This window comes from Tenrec ecaudatus, chromosome 1 (genome assembly GCF_050624435.1).
Source record: "Tenrec ecaudatus isolate mTenEca1 chromosome 1, mTenEca1.hap1, whole genome shotgun sequence".
Taxonomy (NCBI): Eukaryota; Metazoa; Chordata; class Mammalia; order Afrosoricida; family Tenrecidae; genus Tenrec; species Tenrec ecaudatus.
This window is the reverse complement of record NC_134530.1, coordinates 213,703,627-213,727,413: the sequence shown is the minus strand read 5'-3', so window position 1 is coordinate 213,727,413 and position 23,787 is coordinate 213,703,627. Positions and strand designations below refer to the sequence as shown.

The 23,787-nt window shown below is 38.9% G+C and overlaps 1 protein-coding gene across 1 annotated transcript in view; it reads right to left on the bottom strand.

Moving 5' to 3' along the window:
* LOC142439457 (complement factor H-like) overlaps positions 1 to 23,787 on the bottom strand; it is a 70,498-nt gene that overhangs the window by 27,882 nt on the left and 18,829 nt on the right. Inside the window, exons 6-14 of the mRNA XM_075541835.1 lie at positions 23,002 to 23,178; positions 21,789 to 21,971; positions 21,500 to 21,679; positions 17,782 to 17,955; positions 4,722 to 4,904; positions 4,060 to 4,266; positions 3,250 to 3,423; positions 2,354 to 2,530; positions 256 to 432 (exon numbers count right to left, since the gene is read on the bottom strand). Of these exons, the coding sequence (XP_075397950.1) occupies positions 256 to 432; positions 2,354 to 2,530; positions 3,250 to 3,423; positions 4,060 to 4,266; positions 4,722 to 4,904; positions 17,782 to 17,955; positions 21,500 to 21,679; positions 21,789 to 21,971; positions 23,002 to 23,178 (1,632 nt within the window). The remainder of the gene's footprint in view (positions 1 to 255; positions 433 to 2,353; positions 2,531 to 3,249; positions 3,424 to 4,059; positions 4,267 to 4,721; positions 4,905 to 17,781; positions 17,956 to 21,499; positions 21,680 to 21,788; positions 21,972 to 23,001; positions 23,179 to 23,787) is intronic.

Here is a 23,787-nt window from a genome sequence, read left to right as displayed (position 1 = left end):
ATAAAAATGAAATGTCGACCACAAATGTGTATAGACCTAACACCACCTAGGACCAGTGGAGGGGCACAGCCATTCTTAAAGGCCAAGTAAAAGACCTTGTCCCAGCAAACCCATATTCAGTAGATAGTAAAATTAATTTTATAATATAATACAAAGAGAATTGAAAAACGAAAGAAAGATAGAAAACAATGGGGGAGATTAAAACTCATAGGGGTCAATATAGTAAACAGATATTTAAGAAATACTATATTTTACCCTTGCACTGAGGTGGTTCCGTCCAGGTTCCATTCATACACATCACTTCTACCTCTCCATAGAGTTTATAATGTTTGTCACATTCATAACGCACTTTCTCTTCCGGTGGATACTTCATCATTTGTATTGAAATCATTTTGCCATTTTCAACTTTGGGAGGATTCACACAGGAAACATCTTAGAGAGAGAGAGAGAGAAGAAAAACTGTCCACCTGTGTTCATTTTGAGTAGGAAATCAATAAACAAGATTGTAATGTATTTCAAAAAGTGGTTTAAAATCAGTAGACAATATATAGAACGTTTGCTAGTGTTAAGAAATGTACATGGAATATTTAGGAAAATTAAGTTTAAAATGCTGAAGCATGTAAAGTATCACAGCCTTAAATCTCTTCTCTATCTTTATTATAACGCAGAGTTTTTTCTTTTCCTTTGTGACCTGTGAAAATGAGAGTTGTCCTGAAAATTTATAGAATTACTAAGACAAATATTTACTATGAACCCAATATGAATTTAGAAAGTGTCAAAATTGCAATAATTTAATTATGCAACATCAGATATTTATTTGAAATTATTTTGCTTATTAGTCATGCTTTTAGCTCCTTAGAAATGTAACAGAATTATGCATTTCTTTAAAGGGTATGTCAAGAATTAAGAGCACACTTTAAGGGGTATTATAGTATAGAAAGACTAATTAGGCGAAATAATTCATATAGGAGTTGTAAAAAAATGGCGTGGTTAAAAAAAAGAAAGCTATTCAATATGGAATCCAAGGCTATAGGCTATTATGGCTTTCACATCCACCTGAAACTCTCCAAACAATTATGCACTTGTATTATTGCATCGTTAATCCTTTTGAAATATATAATTCTTTAACGAAGTGGTTCTCCACCTTCCTAATGCCACCACCTTTTAGTAAAGTTCCTCATGTTGTAGTGACACCCCGACATAAATTATGAAGGGTTCATAGGTGAGGGGAGAGGGGGAAGGGAGGGGAAAATATGAAGAGCTGATACCAAGGGCTCACGTAGAAAGAAAATGTTTTGAGAACAATGAGAAAAAAATGTACAAAAGTGAATGTATGTATGGATTGTGGTAAGAGTTGTACGAGCCCCCAATAAAATGATTTAAAAATAAATAAATGCTAACTAAAAAATGAAGAAAAATACTCTAAAATTGATTGTGGTGACCATTGTACAAATCTTAATGATATGATTGAACTATTGCATGATATATGAACTATATTCCATTTAAACTTTAAAATAAAATAACACTGATTTATAAATTAAAAAAAATTTGTTACTACTTCATAACTGTAATTTTGCTACTGTTATGAATCAGGCGACCTCTGTGAGAGGGTTGTTTGACTCCCAAAGGGTCACAACCCACAAGTTGAGAACCGCTACTTTAAAGAATTCCAGGTCAATGCAAAGCAAGAGTAGGTTAGACTTGATTCCCAAATGAAGTGTACTTGCAGCAGTCTGCAACCCTACTGGTTATTTCATGTGTCTAACCGTGCTCTCCCCCCTGTCTGCCAACCGCTTGGCTGATGTATTGTTGTTTCTTTGTTTATCCTGAAATCATTGTCAGTCGTACCTTGGTGTAGAAACCTGTCACAAATTGCAGGCTACGTGACAGGGAGTGTATACAAACCTGTATCAAGTAAAGCTCTGGGTCCTTGGACTGTGTGTTGCAGGGACCCTAACTCCTCAACTGCATCTACCCTTTCCTCTCATCTAGGTTTGCCCATTGCAGATCGTGCACCTTTTGAAACTGCTCGATTTATAACATAAGCACTGGACTCATTAATCTTACAATCTATAATGTTTACCAAATTTATTTCAGGGTCCCTTGCCCATGCTTTTTTGATTTAGTAGGTCTAGGGTGGACCCTTAGGTCTATATGCCTTAGCAATTTTCCAGAAAACATTGATGCTGCTACATCAGCGGCCACTCTTTCAGAACCACTGAGCTAAAAGGCTAACTTCTGTCGACATGTTGTGTACCCTTAAAATATGCCCATTTGTTCAAGGTGCCAAAAAGAGGGGGGGTTATTGTCTAATGTATCATCTTTTAGTAAATTTAAGATTGAACCAAAGTACCTTTACATGTAGGAGTTCCTATCCATTGACCCTTGACACACTTTACAATATTTGGCGCAACTAATTGGAAATTCTTTTCACATTCGTATTCGACTTGTTCTCCTGACTTATATGACTTCTTTACAGCGCTTTTGAGTACAGCATGAGGAAATGTGGGTACTTGAAAGCAATCTGTAACTGAAAGAAATGGAATAAGGACTTCAGCAAATCTTTAAGATGTATAATATTCAATATTTATCATCTAAAATAACTAGCATTGGATTATACCATTAATCACTATACAGCCTTTTTCTTTCAACTTGACAAAGTGAATTCTATACAGTCTTGATGTAATTACATTCCATTGTTCTTCATCCATCAAAGTCATAGGTTGGGATGTTCATAGTGGAGACTGCTTGATATGTGTAGACACAATAATTGGGCGTCATATATCTTTTTACATTCAAATTTATTCTTTCCCTGTTGTAGTCACTTGTATCATGTATTCATGTCTATGTCTATTTTTGTTCTGCTTCTGTTAAAATGTAACTTATGGGAAATTGAAATAGTATAGGAAATTTTATGTTTATAAGTAGATAATCGAAAAGCTGACAGCAGAGTGGGGAATGATTAGATAGACGAGGAAGGGTCCCTTGGGCATCAGAAGCAGAGTTAAGTAGTCTAAAAATAAAGACTTGGTTTCCAGAATGCACGGAGAGAATGATTTTAAAAGGTCATAAAATGTCTTATGATGCCATATTTTTCTTATTCCTAAGGCTAAAGTTCTCCACCAGAATATAGAACAATTTCCCACAGGTAAATTGTTAATTCTACATGTACTGCAGAGTTGTTCAGTTGTACCATCTCTGCTTTGAATAAAATATATTTTCATTCATGGAATAAAATTGAATTTATACTTCTGCAATCTGGTGGTGTAGGCCATTTTCCTCCAAAGCATTTTATAGATTCAGGTCCATTAATCCCAAAACCATCAGAACAGATGTAGGTAACTTCTTCCCCATGTTGGTAGCTGTCTAACTCAGGAGACAGAGAACTGTGAGGTCTCCCCGGTGGTGGGTCACAAGGCAGTCCTGAAAAAGCAAGAAAGGATGCATTCATTTTTCACTTCTGAAATTTAATTTTATATATTGTGTGTTCTATCTAGTCATTTAGTGTATTTGAAAAGAAATTAAAACACAGGAGTTAACTTTTACATCATGAAATACATACAGAAATAATTTCTAATGCCATGACTTGTGGCCTTTCAGAAAAAGCCTAAAAACTTGAGCTGGAATGTTGGCGCACTTATGAACAATATAGTTAATGCTTCTCTGCCAGACATGAATGATTAAAGGAAAAAAGAAAGCATGAATGATCCTTCAAAACAAACCATTAGGTTACAATAAATCAGAAGGAACATTGGAGGGAAAATATTAAGTTTTTTTAAGTGAAATCATGTTTGACCAATCAAACATTAAAACTTCTTTAGATAAAGAGGCTGAATTAGACAATGTCATAGTTCCAAGAAAAATTAAATGCTAGATTTTAATGTTACTCTCTATTGAGAATAAATGTTTATCTTGCATATGCAATAGGTACTTTACTGGTAAGATATATGAAGAATTGTATAAATATGTCTAAATTAAATTCCTTATGCCTTTGATGAGGACTGATTATTTATAATAAATTACTCCCAAAGCAGAATTTGACTCGTCCTGTTCCCTCACCTGCACACTGCGGTGGAGAGCTCCATTTTCCCATGTGGCATGTGATTCCCTTTTCTTCAGAGAGCTTGAAACCTTCTTCACAGCTATAACTTAACGTCGTGCCATGTGAGTACCTGGATTCAGAGATTTCTGTCCTTTCTCCTGAAGGTCTAGGTGAGTTCATGGTTCCATGTTCAACAGGAGAAGGTGGATTGCATGGTTTTTTTTCTATATGAATAACAGAGATCAAAACAATAGAGTACAAATATGAAGTCTAAAATGAAGAATCAAATCTTACTTGAAATTTTAAGATAAATATAATTTATATTATTATTTTTAAAACTAGGAAATATCTGAACCTTGCAAGGATCTAAATTATCACAATGTCTACACTACTCTCATCTAATTAAATATCCTCCTTTCTTGGCCTGTTTATCAGCAAAATGAAATGGTAACAAAAGCATTATGTGATAATAAGAAATATTCCTATATTTTTATTGTATTTACCTCCTATCTAAGTGAAATAATGATGATTAATTTGGGCCCATCAGTGTTCTCTGCTTTGTTACGTAAAATGCACTAGATGTAAAGAGAAGTCTTCATGTTCTTCAATTATGCAAAGCACAGTAGACTGTTTATCCCACTTTGAAAGAATCTATGAAAACAAGTTAAGAACTACTAACCAACACAGCGTGGAATAGACTGCCAATTTCCATCTTTGCACACGATTTCATCTCCCTCCAGGATTAAGTAATTTTCTTGACAAGCAATAGATACTGTCTCTCCATTCTGATAATTCACTGTCGTTGTCATAGTTTGAGCATTGGGAATGAGAGGAGGAGGTGGGCATACCTGTGGTTTTTCTTCTAAAAATATTGAAATTGGATTATTTTATTAAAAAGTCATAATTTGAATAGAATGATAATTTTAACACTTAGAATATGAAATATGAATGTATCATAAATAAGCACACAATAATTTTATGCTCTTTGCTAGTATGTGTAGTATTTTGTGGTCTATTAACACTTTGAGATGATCACTTTTGGTTTATATTTGTATCGTTTTGCCTTTAGGTTCTTCCTTTTATCCTTTCTGTGACAGACTATCAGGTAGTCATTTGTACAGATTTTGCTTGAGTATAATAAAGTGTTTTGGAATTACTTTTCCTTGGATGCTGTCCATAGTCTGTTTACTTCACAAACAATGACTACCTTCCCATGGGCAATGGGACTCAAGTAACATCTTTCTGGTTTTTTCTGTTTCCATACAAGATCCATCGGATATCAGAAAAGATACCCCTTATCCAGATTCTATTCTGAATCTGGCTTGTAGCTCTAACAGCTCCCTATCAACCTATCACTTCAACAACGTTGAATGCTCATCATCAACATTTTATCTTCCTGTGATATTTTTAAACACTGTCTGCATTCTGTGGGGTTACCTTTCTTAGGAGTGGCCACAAACATGGGTCTCTTCCAGTCCACTGCTGATGTAGCTGCTTTCCACACAGTTGAGCTTATCGACCCAATGCCCCAAGTGTTGCATCTGTTTCTTTAAGCAGTGAATTTGACATTTAGTCAATTATGGGATTCTTGTTGTTTTTTTTAATGTAATCAAGTGACGTTAATGTGCAGTGAAGGCATGTGTTTGTCTGCATTCTCTTCTCGAAGCTTAATAGTTCCATCATTTGTTTCTAAGCCATCATCTAATATTGCTCTCTGATCAGAGTGGCCAGTAGGGATTGGTCTCTTTCAATATTAAAAAGCAGTTGTCTTAAAAATACGTGTAGAAAATACTTTGAAATGAAAAGCAATTGAATATACTTGTTCTGGTTTATCCTGTACTCTTTATTGTGCTTATCTTCTGGTGTAGTAGTTATGCAGTGGGCTGCTAACTGCAAAGCCTGCAGTTCAAAACCAGCTCCCACTGCGTGGGAGCCAGATGCGGCTTTTACTCCATGGCAGAGTTAGTGTCTTGGAAAGTCACGGGGCAGTTTTGTCTAGTCCTACAAGTTCATTACATATTTACATAACAGGGTAAGCTATTTTTCTTCCTAAATCATATTGCCTTAATAACTCTAAGTTTGTAGCATAATGTGAAACCACAGGCATGTTCTATGAATATGATCATTTTTCTCAAGATTGATGAAAGGAGCCCTGGTGGTGCCATGGTTAACTTGCTTGTTTGCTCACCCAGAGAATGGAAGTCAGAATTCCACCGAATAAGATGAAGCAATCTGTTTCCATAAAAACATATGGCCTCAGATACTGTATGGAGACATTTGAATGTGTCCTATGGGGCTACTTTGCCTTGCCATCTACCCAAAGGCGGTATATTTGGAATGTTTTGGCTTTGAAAAGCTAACCTCATAAGTGTGGTGGTGGGCTTGAGTTTGGGATCCCATGGTCAGGAACAGATTCAGAATATTTGCTTTCATCACGTCCTCTCAAACATTGATTTTTTAAACACTATTAGAAGATAAGAAACTATACAAAGGCATATAAATGGTGCCGACAGAAATTAACTTTTTTTGCCTCCACAGGTTTCTCTGCCACATACAATCGAGTACATCAGCCGTTCATTAGTATCAAGGGGAATTGTTGAATCATCACCAAATCTATCTTAGAGCACACCCCACCATGGTTAAGTCACCTTTAAAATGAGTTGTGGCTTTAAAATCACCATCTGTCCTAGTGCTGCCTCCTGTCTCCTGCCTTCTTTATTTACTCCCCAAATGCCCTGTCCCTCCCTATTGCTCATTCCCCACCCCTGCATTTCCTAGAGCACATTGCATCATTGGTTGTTATAACAACTCCTTCTGTGCTGCACAACCATGAAACACAACAGAAAACAATGAAAATCAAATCTCACAACGGTGGTAAGGTCAGGGTCTTATTAGTATAAAGACAAAAATCAAAATTGTGCACGAGAGGGAGATGATCCCCATCAACATTCAGAAAGCCAGGGCATAATTTTTTGTTGTGAAACCACTAAGAGACACTTACACCCAAGACAATTTCAGAAAAGGAACAAAGACCTTTAAATGGTACAAACAGAAATTTACTTTTAATTTTCAATGATAAAGTTCTTTACAGAAAATTCAGAGAGATCCCTAAAGTAATACCTAAAACAAATAAAGAAATTAATTACAGCTTCAAAGAACAAAATTAACATACAGTTAAGAGTATCTTTTCCCAGTTGCATCAAATATTAAATGATATTTAGAAATGTAAATTATGAGAAATTATTGTACAACTGCCCAACTTCTGCACTAAAGGTATTCTTAAGAATGTTGAAGTAGCCATTAATAATTATACACACATATATAATATATATGATCAGGTGCATGGATTCGGCAGTCAATATAGTAGAGATATAACTATCTAACCTATCTATGTATTTGATGACATTCCTTTTATCATCTGAGCAGATACATTCTAGAAATACACTCCAGAATTGCTATAGAAATATAAACATCAGAATAGCTGAACTGCTCTTGAAACCAAGGCCCTTGTATTAATTTAATATCCAGCCATAAAAACCTATGCTGTTGTTGTTAGATACTGTCTAGTGAGCTCCTTCTCCTAGTGAGCCTTTATAGGACAAAATGGAATGCTGCCCAGTCGTGGAACAACTTAAAATTGTTACGTTTGCTGCCATTATTACAGCCACTGTGTCAATCGGTCCCCTCAAGGGGCTTCCTCCTTTCCGTTACCCTCCATTCCAACAAGCATGATGTCATTCTCCCGGCACCGTGTCCAAAGTCAGTGAGATAACAATTTCCATCTGGTTTAAGGAGCATTATGGCTCCACGACAGATTTGTTTATTCTCTGACAGTACATGGCATTTTCTATATTTTGAATCAATAGTGTATTATTACAAATACATGAGTTCTGTCTGTTAGTATCATCCTTTCCTTATTCGATGTCATTCTTTCACATGCACACAGAGGAATTAAAAATACCATTGGTTGGATCAGGTGCACCTTAGCACCCAATTTGACATATTTACTCCTTAGTAGTTTAAAAAGGCATTGTATATTAGATGTGTCCAATGTAGTCCATGTTTGATTTGGGTTGCTGTTTCATAAGCATTTTTATGGATTAAAGTAAGATAAAATTTTTGACAATTTTAATCTGGTCTGTGTTTATCAAAATGTGTTCTATTGGCCTAGCTATTAAATTTTTTAAATTTACAATTCATTGCAATTCATCAATAATTTCTTCAAGTCCTTTTAGCTTTCAGCAAGTAAGGTTGTGTCATTTGTATAGCATAGATTATTCATAAGCTTTCCTTCCACAAGACAGATGTACATTACATAATGCTCAATGGATAAATAGACCAAGAACCCACAAACATAATAAACATATATGAACACCCCCAAAAACCCTGGAATTCATCAACCAATTATTCAAAGAGATGAAAGGAGAAATCACTAGATGAATAATTATACTAGGTGATTTGAATACACCACTCTCAAAGAAAGATAGATCAACAAGTAAGAAGTTCAGTAAAGAAACAGAGCTTAATAAGACAATTGATCAACTTGACCTCATAGATATCTATGGTGCTCTCTACTCATCAGCAAAAAAACAACAACAAACAAAACACTTTTTCTCCAATGCACTTGGCTCACATTCTAGAATAGACCACACGCTGAGACAAAGCAAGTCTGAGAAAACTGAACGCATACAGATCATTCAATCCATCTGCTCTGACCACTTCGCCATTGCAGCAGTTACATACTCGCCTGTCAACTTGAGCTCAGGGGTCACAAGGTAACACCCAGCAGGAGGATTCTGGGACCTTTTTCTTTCGCCCTGGAGGTGGGACACATTCCTCTTGAAAAAACATATGAAGGTATGCTGATGGCAGCCAGAGATTTGGAGCTGGAGGAGCCACATGGAGAGCCGTTCCAGTGGTGAGAGGCTTCACAAGACTTTCCCCCTACTTGCCTGTGATCTTCCTGAATTCAGTATTATTGTATTTGCTGCATGAGTCTGAAGAGGAATTCATGGGTTAATATTGAATTTATGGGCTGATATCAAACTTACGGACTTGACCTGAACTGGGCTGGGCTGTTTTATTGATTCATAATTATTTCATTATTTAAAGTTTTATATATAAGTGTATGTGTCTGGATTTGTATCTCTAGTCAACCTGGACTTACACAATTATTAAACTGGAAATCAACACGGAAGGAATAGATAAATAAAGACAGTATCTTGGAGCCTCAACAAGTCACTTCTCATAAAGGACTGGATACTAGTCCAAAAAGAGAGAGGAAATTAGGAAGATGCTGGAAAGTAATGAGAATGGTAACACAGCATACCAAAACCCATGGGACACAGCAAAAGCAGTTACCAGAGGTCACATAATTGCAATAATTGCACACATGTAAAAAGAGGAGAAAATCATGGTCAGCTCCTTCACACAGCACCTCTGGCAATTAGAATAGAGCGAGAGCATAATCCTTCAAACAGCAAAAGAAAGCACATCATAAAAGCAAGAGCAGATTTGGAAAATAGAAAATCAAGGGGAAAAAACAAAACAAGAAGCTGGTTGTTTGGAAGGATCAACTAAATTGACAAACCACTAGCAAACTTAACAAGGGGAAGGAAAGAGTAGTAATCAATATCAAAAATTAGGGATGAAACAGGGGATGTTACTACAGACCTAAAGAAATGGGGTCTTAAAGGCTTGAAGGCAAATAAGCGGCCATCTAGCTCAGAAGCAACAAAGCCCACAGAGAAGAAACACACGGCCTAAGCGAATACAAGGTGTTGAATGGACCATGTAGCAGACACCAAGGAACAAAAACAATCATTGTGTGATCACCTTCCTCACATAATCGCTGAAGACGAAAATGTGCATAAGCAAGTGTGGTGAAGAAGGCTGATGGTGCCCGGCTACTGAAAGATATAGCATCTGGGGACTTAAAGGCTTGAAAGCAAACAAGCGGCCATCTAGCCCAGAAGCAACCGAGCCCACACGGAAGCAGCACACCAACATAGGTGACCATGAAGGACAGAGGAGACCAGGTCTCCAACAACAAAGGTGGGGTGGTGGTGAGAATCACATCACCGTGAAAGAGGGGGAGTGCATGATGGGGACCCAATGCCCACCTGTAGACAGCTGGACACCCCTTCCAGAGGGGTAGTGAGGAGGAGATGGGCCACTCAGGGTTCAGTGTAGCAACAATGAAACTCAAAACCTTCCTCTAGTTCCTGAACGCTTCCTCCCCTCCCAATCATCATGACTCCAATTCTACCTTGCCTTGCGGACCTGGTTATACCAGAGGGTGTACAGCGGTGCAGTGGGGATCTGGAGGCACAGGGAATCTAGGACAGACGAACCCCTCAACGCCAGCGGTGGGAGTGGCGACACCCGGAGGGAAGGGCGTGTAGAAAGGGAGAACCGATCTCAGAGATCTATGTGTAACCTCCTCTCTGGGAGATGGGCAATGGGGAGGCGGGTGAGAGAAGACGCCGGGGAGTGTAAGATAAGATATAATAATTATTTATAAACTATCAAGGGACCAGGGGTGGGATCGGGGAGGGAGGGGAATGGGGGGAAAAAAAGGGAAACCGAGCTGATTCTAGGAACCCAAGTGGAAGGTGAAGTATGAGAGTGACGCGTGCAACGAATGTATAAGGGTGCTTTGCTCAATTGATGTATGTACAGATTGTGACAAGAGCCTTATGAGCCCCAATAAAAAGATTTTTAAAAAAGAAATATAAATATATAAATATAAATAACACATTGATATGCAAGACAGTATGTGAATAAATTCAATCAATTAGAAGTCATGGACAAATACCTAGAAACACTCTACCCCTAAATTATCGCACACAGACATTAAGAACTTGAATAGACACATAGCAAAAGAAGAAACACATAAGGTCAACAAGAAACTCCCAACTAAAAAGCCCTAGTCCAGATCAGATGACTTCACAGGAAAATTCTAGCAAAGATTCAGCAACCAGCTGACACCGATCGCTCACAAACTCTTCCAGAATATAGACAGTGATAACAAACCCAAAAACTCATTCTATAAAGCCAGCTTAACTCTGATACCCAAACCAGGCAAAGACCCCGCAAGGGTACAGAATACCAGACCAATATCCTCATGAACATAGATGCAAACCTTCTCAGCATACTCTTGTTCAATAGAATGCATCAACATATGAGAAAAACAATACAACATGAACAAGTGGGATTCATATCAGGGATGCAAGGATGATTCAAAATTCATAAAAACAATTACTGTAATCCACAATTAACAATAAAAATGATAAGAAACATGATCATATCGATTAATACATTAGAAGCATTTGGCAATATCCAAGACCCCATTCCTATTAAAAACTCTCAAGAAGATAGGATTAGAAGGGGAAATCCTAAATTAAGTAAAGCCGCTTATGCAAAACCAATAGCCTATATTAAACTCAAAGGTGAAAAGCTGAAAACAATTTCACTGACTAAGGGAATCTGACAAGACTGTCCCTGGTGCCAACTTTTCTTCAGCATTGTGCTGGGAGTCCTAGCCAGTACCATAAGACAATGGCAAGAGATCAAGGGAGTACAATGGGGTAAAGAATGCTATCTGCAGACAACATGATTTTATATATTGAGAATCCTAAGGTATCCATAATAGGATTGCTGGAAACAATAGAGTTAATAGAGTAGCAGCAACCTAGGTTAAAAAGCAGAACTAAATTAGATTCCTGTATACCAGTGATGAGAATATTTAAAAACATCAATAACCATAAAAAACTGAAATATCTAGGAATAAACCTAATCAAAGAGAGACCTTTACAAGGAAACTACAGAACATTATTACAGGAAACCAAAGGGACCTGTGCAAATGGAAGAACACGCAGTGTTTATGTTTCAAAAATCTCAATATTGTGAGAATGTCAATATAACCTGAAGCAATCTCCAAATGCAATGCAATACAGATCCAAACGTCAAAATCATTCTTTAAAGAAATGGACAAAATAATTACCACCTTCATATGGAGAGGAGAGAAGCGCAGGACAGGTGTAGAACTCTTCAAAAAGATGAACAAAGTAGGGTTCTTTTATGACCTGACCTCAAAACCTACTATAAAGCCACAGTTGTCAAAGCATCATGGCACTGGTATGATGGTATATACACAGAACAATAGATGAGGGCAGATATCCCAGAAATAAAAGCATCTGCATACAACCAACTGATTTTTGACAAAGACTTGAACAGCTTATTCACAGAGGACAGCACTCAAATGGGTAATACACACATGAGGAAATGCTCTTGTGTACTAGCCATGGGGAAATGCAAGCTAAAACACCATGAGATACCATTTAACAACCATAACTATAGCTTAATTTTAAGAATCTGAAAACAACAAATGCTGGAAAAGGTGGGGTGAGATTGGAATTCTTATCCACAGCTGTTGGGGTTGTAAATACGTACAGCTGCTGTGAAGGAGATATGGTGATACCTAAAACAGATGTCAATTGAAGCACCATATGACCCAGCAAGACCATTTCTGTGCATATACCCAGTAATAAGAAATAAGAAACAGATCACGAACAGACGTTTGCTACCCTATGTTCATTGCAGCATACTTCACAAAAGCAAGAACTCGAAAATATCCTAAATTCCCATCAGTAGAATATTGGAGTAAAAACTCTGGGACATGTAAGCAATGAAAGACTATGCATGCCTACAATACATCAATGGAAGCATGAAAGCCCTGAAGCTGTGGAGAACACTGGAAGAGAGAGAGCTGACTGAAGTCTGTCAATCACAAAAGGACAAATAATGTACGAGTCCACTGCTGTATAACCAAGCAGCAGAATGGGCACAAGCTCAGGCTTATACGGCATCCAGTCTGCCTGCTGGGGGACCAGAAAGGCTGTTAGAGACCCTGAACCATGCCAATGAACCATATGCCATGTATTAGAATGGGTTGTTTAGAGAAACAAATCCAGAGACATTTATATATTATAAGAAAGTTTTATATCAGAGAGTAATTGTATATTATGAAAACATCCTAGCCTAATCCAGATCATTTCCATAAGTCTTATATAAGCCCATAAGGCCAATACTAGTCAATAAATTCCTCTTCAAACTCATGCAGCACATGCAATGATACAAAATGCAGGCAGATTGTAGGCTAGTGGGTGGAAAGACTTGTGGATCCAATACCCATGGATGGATCTTAGCACTGCAGTGGGTCTCTATCAGGCTCTTCCGGTTCTCTGAGTGTGTCAACAGGAAGGTGAAGCAGAGAGAGGGTCCTCCGGGACTCAGCATGTCTTCCGAGCTTGTCAGGAAGATGAAGGCATAGAGAGAGTTTGGCCCACCTTCAGGGAGAAAGGGAGGAAGTTCTCAGAATCCTCATGAGAAGGCCACGCCCACAAAAGGTATCATCAGGCTGTGACCTGATGGACAGGCTAGACTTCACCGCTATACTCTTAATACCCTCAAGTTGACACACTATTTGTAACTACCACACACCATCCTCTCTAGTTAAGTATTTTGAAGGTCACTTCAGTGGAGGGCACCTCACAGTACACGGGATCAAATGGTCAAGGAGGAGGAGGGAAGTTGTCTACTGAGTGGCAGCCATGTAAATCCATGATGAGGTCCCGCATACAGATAGACAACCTTATCAGAGGGATGAGGGATACTGATGGGGAAAACTACTCGAGATGGGAAAGGGAGCTAACACATGCAGGGGGTGGGGGGTTACAAATGCATGTCTGTTGGTAGGAAAAGAGGAAGGCCATCCTCCAGATATATGGAGGGTGGTGGTGGTAACTACAACTACTTTTGGGGACACTAGGGTCGGATTGTCCCTGATGAAATACACCAAATACAAGGCCCAAGTGTCGGCCATTGGAGATCTCCTCATAGAGGGGTTTAGGAGAGGAGATGGGTCAGTCAGGGTGCGAGGTAGTACCGATGAAAAACACAGCTTTCCCCCAGATCCTGGATGCTTCCTCCCCCCAACTACCATGATCCGAATTCTACCTTGCAGGGCTGGATAGGGCAGAGGTTGTACACTGGTACATATGAGGGCTAGAGGCACAGGGAATCCAGGGTGGATGATACCTTCAGGACCAAGGGTGTGAGGGGCGATGCTGGGAGAGTGGATTGGAAAGGGGGAACTGATTACAAGGATCCACATGTGACCTCCTCCCTGGGAGAGGGACGGCAGAGAAGGGGGGGAAGGGAGACTCCGGATAGGGCAAGATATGACAAAATAACTATGTATAAATTACCAAGGGAACATGAGGGAGGGGGGAGCGGGGAGGGAGGGGATAAAAAAAGAGGACCTGATGCAAAGGGCTTAAGTGGAGAGCAAATGCTTTGAGAATGATTGGGGCAGGGAATGTATGGATGTGCTTTATACAATTGATGTATGTATATGTATGGATTGTGATAAGAGTTGTATGAGTCCCTAATAAAATGTAAAAAAAGAAAAGGAAAAAAAAAGAAGAAAAGAAAATGATTAGGGCAAAGAATGTACAGATGTGATTTATACAATTGATGTATGTAAATGTATGGATTGTGATGAGAGTTGTATGAGCCCCTAATAAAACGTTTAAAAAAAAAAGAAATACACCAAATAGGCCAAATTGACCTGAGCTTCTGGGCACATCCTGAGAAACCAGTTGGTTGCCATGGAACGCTTGGGTCCTGACTCCCGAGCCTTCAAGGCATATGGCATGCTCCTGAGGCTGCTAAGTAAGATCCAATGGGGAACATTCACTGCAAGGACGTTACATAATTTCATGTCAATTTTTAAATAGTTATAGAGGTTGAGGCTTGCCTGTCAATCCGTTCATAGCCAATCATGCCTCTGTGTGGGCATGGCCTTCTCCTGAGGATTCTGGGAACTCCCATCTTCCTCCCTGGGGGCGGGCCACACATTCTCTGTGCTCACATTCCTGTTGACAAGCCACATGGAGCTATTCTGATGGAGCCAGAGCCCTAGAGTGGGAGAAGCCATGTGGAGACCCATGCCAGCATTGAGATGTTTCCACAGTCACTGGATTCACAAGGCTTTCCACCCACTGGCCTGCGATCTTCCTGCATAAGGTATCATTGCAAGTGTTGCAGAGTCTGAAGTGGAATTTATAGACTGATATTGGACATATGGGTTAATTTCAGATTTATGGACTTGATCTGGCCTGGGATGGGATGTTTAAAACACAATTTCTCTTTGATATAATGTTATTTCTTATACACATAGGAGTGTTTCTAGATTTGTTTTCTAGTCAACCCAGACTGACACACACTGGGTGAACTGGCCTCTAGCTCAGACACATTTGTACTTTGAGGAACTGAGACTGAAAATTCATGGTGGCTGCAGAAGCAGAAGACAGCTGTACCAAGAGTGTTGACCTGCTGGTACGGAGACAAACATGGTCCTGATACATCAATGCTCCATATGGTATATTAATATATATTTGACCAAATATTTATATATATTTTTTCCACCAAACCCATGACTGACCTTCTTAGTGAATGTTATTTAAGAATTTCCAAGACAATTAAAACCCATTTTGTGTAAATATGGGCCAGCATAGATAGGATTGATTCTGTACAAGTATATAATCAAGTTATTGGGATATAGTGTAAGCCTACATTGGCACAATATCCTTCTCTCATGGGGATTAATAAATTGGTATCAGGGGCCAATTGAAACCATATTAATGGAATATCACTCTGCCTCAAGGAGATGACTGATAAGATTATTTACCATAAATTAGCAAGGACATTTTGAAAGGGAACCATAGGTAGATAAAAAAAAAAACACAAAACAAAAACATAGATCCAGAAGCTGGTTTCGCGCTTGCACTAAATCCTAGATCCAACTTAAGCACACTTTGCTGTTAGGTTAAAAACCCAAGATCTGGCGCTGCTCAATACTCATCCTCAGGAAGGGAACACAGACGATGTAGATGCTATAGAAAATGTGGCAAAGGATAAGATGATGGTTGGCTATCAGATACAACAGCATCTGGGGTCTTAATGGCTTGTCTCCAAACAAGCAGTCATCTACGTTAGATGTCAACTCAGCCCACGTGGAAGAAGTTCACCATCATTAGCCATGGAAGGATTGTAAATCACATCATCTGAAGTTGAAGGAGGAATTAGTATCAGAGCCTCAATTGCGATAATCTGGTTTGCAAAAGCTATGGATGACAGTGGGAGCCCAAGGTACACTTGAGGGAACTGAGTAGGAAATAAGCCGCTGATGAACTCCCTCGACCCACAATTGAGGAATGGGAGGAAAGTGCTCACTAAACAGAGTGCACTGGAGAAATGAGTACAGAAGACCAACGGCATAAACCTGACTGGAACGATTACAACAGATCCACTTCTCAGCTGATCCCCCATGGGATGCATGCTGGACGTGATCTGGTTTTCGACATTTTCTCTATGTTCTTGTTTTGCCTCATTTTGTTTTGCTTGTTCATATCAAGTGATATCTCAGAGGTGTTATGTCATTGGAGGTCATACTCTTGAAGTCGTGTTAAGTGTTTTCCTGTTTTTTGGTACATCACACCCAGGATTAGAAAACCTATAAGGACATCAAGTAGCAAATGCGGGGTTTTGGGGGGCAGGGGTTGGGGGCACAAAGGTGGTGATGAGGGGTAAAGGGGAGATGATGTTGAGGTTTCCAGGAAGAAAAAGTATATTTGGAAACTTATTGTGGTAGAAATTGTGCAATTTTGCTTGACGTGTTTGAACTATGCCATGATATGTGTATTAACTCCCACTTATTAAAAAATGAACAAAAACAACTTCACAATTTACTGTGAAGCTACTTTTACCAGTATCATTTGAGCATAAGGAAACATGAGGACATAAGTGAGCTGAAATGAGTCAAGAATAAACCACCAATATTGCATTCAATTTACTTTCTTTTCAAAAATCTCCCCACAATTGGCTAATCATACAAGAGAGCATCAATCTCTACTTGACAATTTCATTAAAAAGCAGTATAAGATAATAGACATAAATTCAAATGGAAAAACTCTGAAAATTGTGGGGTAGAATACAGAGTAGCATGTGCACTTGACTGCATATAAATATTATTTGTTTCCTTATAAAAGTGAGTATGAGCATGTTGACGCTAGAGAGCAGTGCTATTTCGGGATTGGTGTGAAATCACTCTGTATATGAGGGGGTACTCGCCCCATGGAATTTTTTTTCAATGCTATGTATTTCATTTTTTTACAAAGCAAACTTATTACCTTCAAAGTACTCTCCATGAAACTTAATAACCCTAACCAACAGAGCTCTTTTCCCTTTTTGAAGGGGGTCCAGCTCGTATGTGAGATTTAGAAATCCAGGTAAGAGTGTTGCAGACAGAGGGACGAGGGTTCCTGAATTTGGAGAAGAGAATCGCAGATAAGCAAGGGTGTAAGATGGACTAACTCTTCCATGCAGTTGATGAAACACGGGAGCCTCAGGAATACAAGGGTAATGAGCGAACTTAGTGGCCAGATAGGAAGGTAAGGCTTCCAGTGCTGTTTCATTTGTTTCATAGTCAACTAATGAACACCACGTGGTTATTACTTAGAACAGGGTCTGATTAGTTTCTCAATTACCCTGCAAATTAAAACACATTTGTTACAATATATGAATCAACATTTACTTTAATGTTAAAAAGATAGCACTTATACAAGTTAGGAGGAAAAAAATTCATTTTTAAAACATTATACCCAAGATCTTACCTACACAAGTTATCTTGGGATCCCACACTCCATTTATGCATATTGATTTTTTATCTGATTTTCCTTTACATCTGTAACTTAAGGTACTGTTATGATTGAAGCCAATCTGATCTGATAAGACGGATTCAAATTTAACTTGATTTGGATATCTACATTTCTTCAGTTGTCTTGTTGCTGTAGAAACAAAATATTTCCATTGAAAAATTGATTAAGAAAAATTAAGCAACTATTATGTACTATTACGACAGCTACGGAAAAGTGAAGGGATAATGAAATAATGGTCTATGCTTTCCATTCAATCAAGCTAGTTATTCCTCATCATACCCCATGAAGTGAGAAATTATGGATAAACATAGTTCTCCATACATCTTTAGAAATATCTGAGCAAATATATATCATAAAGATATGTTGCACGTAGAGAATTGGAGGGATCTCAAAGGCTCGTGTTTTTTTGACAGTGTGTATATTTAATAGTGTGCTGACATAAACGTTATTGTTATGGCTCTTTTATCCATGTCTTTGTAGTTCCAGGTATCTGAGTGCCTCAGTGGTTGAGTGCTGGGCTGTGATCCGTATGGTCAGCAGTTAGAAACAACCAGCCTGTCAGGGGGAGAAGGTGGAGCTTTCTATTCCCATTAAGAGTTAGAGTCTGAGAAATTCACTGGGTAGTTCTACACGCTCCTATGGGGTGGAGATGAATTGCCATCAACTTGATTGCAGTGAGCTTGTTTTTTGTAGTGGCCACCAAGTGAGCAGGTGGGACCATGCAAATACAGAATATGAAACACTAACAGAGGGAATTAGTGAGTGTAAGACTGAGGAATCTTAGAAGCAGAAGGATAGCATTTCCAGGGCCTCAAGGAAGAAGTTATAGAGCAGTACCTTTGCAATCACTGCCTGAGGGGGTAGAGGCCACAGAGGTCATGCTAAGAACAGAGGGACCACAGTAGAGGAATCAAAGTGCCACTGAGACCATGGGACAGGGAGACAGAGTAGTGGCAGGGAGGCTTCCTGGCCTGACCAGGTCTCTGCCTTATGGCAACTGGCCTTCTGGCAGGGAGTTGGATTCTCTTTATCCACTGTGTGGCCAAAGGAGGTCACATGTAGCCTGCACAGTGATTTAGCAACTAGCCTGCAAGCTGATGCAGTCTCACATGGAAATGTGAACAGATATACAAATACTTTTGTTTCACAGATTTCAAGATGCATTATCTTATTTTTCATCGATAAGTTTAAATCATTAAAAGTAAATGATACCCAGAATGAAAGAAGTAGCTAGTTTAAAATAAACTCTTTTCAGAAAAGTAGTAGAATAAAATTGATAAGATGTACAGAATTCAAATATTTTAACAACTCTATTCAAGACAACTAGGAAGACAGAGACAGGTACATGGACTAAGAAATCGGGTACTAGAAATCACTAAGTGGTATAATAAAAATCTTAGGATTCTTGGGGATCTCTTATATGCAGACAATTCTGTAATCCAATTATAGTTCAATGCCATGATAATGAATCTTTGCTGGCCCAAATGGGTTATATATAAACCTATAAGGTGTAGATATAACTTTATATTTTAATAATTCTATGATTATGGCAGTCTTTCTGCATTTGATAAAAAGACAATGTTAGTATTTGATAACATTTGTCATTAATGGTCAAAAAAGCAGAGTTGATTGAGGCTAAGCAGTAAGCAAACAAAGTGAAGAAATCTGGCACAGCCAGGTGGTGGTTTTTTTGTAGTGCAACAACTGTGGACCCAGCAGAAAGGACAAAGACGACGGTGGGTCAGGAAGAATGAGCAGTGGCTTTAGTCTGAAAGTGTTTAGTAAAAATGTAACCATGAATCAGCCATGGAAGGAGCCTGATGTAAAACACACAAGGGACTTCTGAGAGAGTTAGTCCCAGTTTTCAGAAGAAATGACTTCCCACATGGTCAGAAGATTTAAGACTGGAGACAAAGCAAAGCACTCCTGAGGAGGAGAGACTTTAGAGAAATCTACACTTCAGAGGGACTGTTATAATTCGATGTGTGAATTGTTAGGTTTATTAGATGAAAAATAAACAAATCTGGAGGAGTGAAGATTCCAGACTGGACAGAGGGATCAAAGTCAACACTGAGCAGGGACAACTGGTAGAGGAGGACTACAAAGGAGCCTTGGTGGCACAGCAGCTAAGCGCTGGGTTGCTAATGAAAGGGTTTTCCTCAAACCCGCAGTTGCTAGCCCTCCACGCAGAGAGAGGCAGTAACCTGGTTCTGCAAAGACGATCACTTCAGTGCCGTTTCCACTCAAAGCAATCCACGCTTGGTGTTGTGTTTTTCTGGATGCTATGACAGCTGAAGGCCATTACACTAAGTGAACCTGTGTTGAGAAACATGCAGGACAGGACGGTAGCTCTGCGCTCAGAGGGAGTCGTCATTGAAGCTAAGCTTTAGTGTAGGTTGGAATGAAAAGCTGACCATTCTCATGCCTGATAGATACTATCTTGGGTGACTCTCCATGTGAATGGAGGCAAAATCATCTGTGGACAAAGCAAAGAGGACACATGAGGAGTTAGATCAGGAAGAACCCACCCTGGCAGTAGTAAGAAAGCACTTAGAGAAAATGTAAGAATTAATCAGCAACGGAATTACAATTTCAGTTCACAAACGCACCGAATGCCCTTGTCCATCAGCCAGCCCTTGCACTGTTAGCAATGCAGCAGTGAGCAGAGCAGGTTTGAGTTTCTGCTCGCCTGGGGCCTGATCCTCAGCTCTGCATTGGACGGGAATTAACCGTCATTAACTTCTAGAAATCTGAGGACAACATAACCCATAACCTAGTGCAGTGATCCTCAATTTCCCTAATACCATGACCCTTTAATACAGTTCCTCATGTTGTGGCGACCGAAACCATAAAATCATTTTCATTGCTGCTTCATAACTGCAATTTTGCTATTGTTATGAATCACCAACCCTGTGAAGTGGTCATTTGAGTCCCCCCCTCCCCCGCCCCCCAAAGGGTTTGCCGACACCAGGTTGAGAACCACGGATCTAGTGTATCCAGATAACTCTAAATAGAAGAATCAAGTAAAGTTTACACGAAACTCCATTGAAGGAAATGGGAATCAGGGCCCTCATCCTCCCAGTGGTCTTGGCAGGTCCTCATGAATCACTGGCACATTGAAGCCCAAGAGGCACATTGCTTCCTGGCAAAGGTCCTCACTAAGGCAATCTCCCAAGTTATAAGCTGAGTGAGGGGGCCTGGGGCCGCCCCCTCTGCAGAGCTCTCCCTGCTTTCTGCCGCATTTGAAACAGACCGAGAAATGCACGCCGGCTGAAGGTTTGAGAGCGGCAAGAGGAGCAAAATGGGTATTTTCTCATCTCGATGTGCTCATTTTCCAGGGACGGAGGGAATGAGGTTGATGGTAACAATACTGGTAGTTACAGAAAATACTCCCATTTTCATTGTTCTTTGGACTCATGTCATATGCCAGTTTATAAGTAAACCTAGCTGCACGCTTAGAGAAATATACTGCATTGCTATGATAATCATAATAATTTGTTCCAAATTTGTATTTTTAATGCTGTAGATATGCCCTGTAGATTGTACAATAAAGAAAAAATAGTTTTATCTGTTAAATGTTAGGCCTGGCATTTTCCAGTCACATCTCTCTCTATAATTTTTCAGTAAATCTTTTAAATAGCATTAACCAACAATTTGAAAAATATATTCTTACCAATGCACTGAGGAAGCTGAGTCCACTTTCCACTGACACATGTGATTGATCCGTCTCCAACCATTGTAAAGGATTCTGAGCAGTTGAATTTCACTGAATATCCGTGGTGATAGGGAGGGCCAGAGGGCAAGTCATAGCCATGCTCAAGTGTCGGTATGTTTTCACATGTGCGCTGCTCCTCTATAAAACGTGGCAAAATAACTTTAATTTAAAGCAGTATTTGTCTTACATGAATATTAATATAAACTTGGATATTCACATTTACAAGTTCATGTTGTATGTACATTACCAACGCAAACAGGCAGAGTTGTCCAATCTCCGTCAACACATTGAATTTTCTTAGACCCCTTCATCGAGAATCGAGGTGTGCAACCATATTCCACCACTTCACCATGCTCATATTCTTCTTTCTCTCTCTCCTTAACTTCTCCGTTGCGGAGGGGAGGCGGAGGGCCACAAGATTTTACTTCTCCTACAGTACAGATATTGTTGAAACAATGCTGAAATAGCTCATGTTACGATAAAAACTTAGGCAAAGGGGAGAAATATGTTCTTTTCCACTTATCTTACTTCAACATTCTCAGGCAATGAAAAAGGAAGAGTCTGCACCCCAAATGCTGTTTGCTAATTGTTTCTTCTAAGGAAGCGAAAGTGCGGGTGGCTCAGTGGCTTAGTGCAGAGAACTTAAGGAAATGTCAGCAATTCTAACCCTCCGCTGCTCTGACACAGAATGACAGGCAATCTGCCTCCATACAGATCACAGCCTTAGAAAGCCTAAAGAAGAGTTCCCCTCTGCCTTGCAGGGCTGCTATGCTTCAGCAGCATCTGCTGGTGCTCAGCATTGCCATTGAGCTGAATGCTCAAATTGCCAGAAGTAGGAGGTTTTGTTGTTGTTGTTGTCGTCGCTTTTTTATACGAAATGTTGGTATAGTTAAGGCTTTAAATGAAGTTATTATGAGCAATAAGCTGGATAGTTAAAGATGTATACGTATTAGCAAATATAGTTAAATAAATTAAAGTTATATGCATACTCCATGAAAACTCTTATAAAAATTTTGTTTAAAAAACGCTATCATTTGCATCCATTTGCAGATAACATGTTTTTTATCTTCGATTAAGCTATGCGTATGATTGGGTGAACTTTAAACTAGCCGAGTGTTATTTATGCAAGAAAAACAAAAATGTAATTAACGACCGTCAGTATAATTCTTTCAGCATCACTGGCAGTAGAGCAGCACAGGTAAAGAAAAAGAGCCAAATAACCCCCCCTCTCAGCTTCCGTAAACGTATCTCTGAGCACGCCAGCACACATTTCAAGGAACAACTGCACAGGGATCAGTCTGAGCTGTTTCCCACGCAACTCTTAGCCTTCCCTTGTTTAGTATCTCTCGTTGCTGTGTTAGATTAGGGATTATCTAAAAGGACACAAAATATGAAAAATAGAAAAGAGGTGATAATATCCAAATTTTTAATCATTATTGTATCAATGATAAGAGAGTCACCTTTACATGTTGGTGGTTGAGGGGACCATCCAAAGTGATAACACTGAATAGAATCTGGTCCAATTATTTTGAATTTCTGTCTACAGGTGAACTTCAGGACATCTCCAACTTTATATTTGTCTTTCTTAGGTGAAGCGTCTAAGTATCGTGGTATATTAGGAACACTGCATTCTCTTTCTAAAAAAATAAAATAAGATACATTAATGAGAACATACAACTTACCATTGCCAAATAAACTTCAAATATGTCATGTATTAATTTTGAAAACCTTATAAACTCAAGTTGAACTCTGTGAGATATTATGGTATTGAAGAGCAATATGCATGTCCTGAAAATATAGATGTAAAGTCAACTTTCTTGATTATACCACCTCTTATTACTAGTGTTAATAATATTTAAAGTTATTTATTTCAGTCTAAAAATGGAATTACTTTCTCAAATTAAGAAAAGAATGTTACTTTTTTCAACTGTACATTTAATAAATTGAGTTTTTTGTTTAACATAATTAACCCATTTCTGCCAAATAAATTCTGACTTATAGCACCTCCATACAACACAGATTTTCCCCTTGGATTTCATTAAGCCGCCCCTGCCTCTTAATAGTGGGCCACAACTGGTAGTGTGTGAAGAGCTATCTCCAGTTCTTACCCAGATCCTAAATCACTGCACCATTGGAGTTCCTTTTGATCTAACTGCAACTCATATGCATGCAAGAAGGAAAGGTTTAAGGTATATTTTAAGATAAATATGATTAAAATAATATATATATATATATATATTTATCTA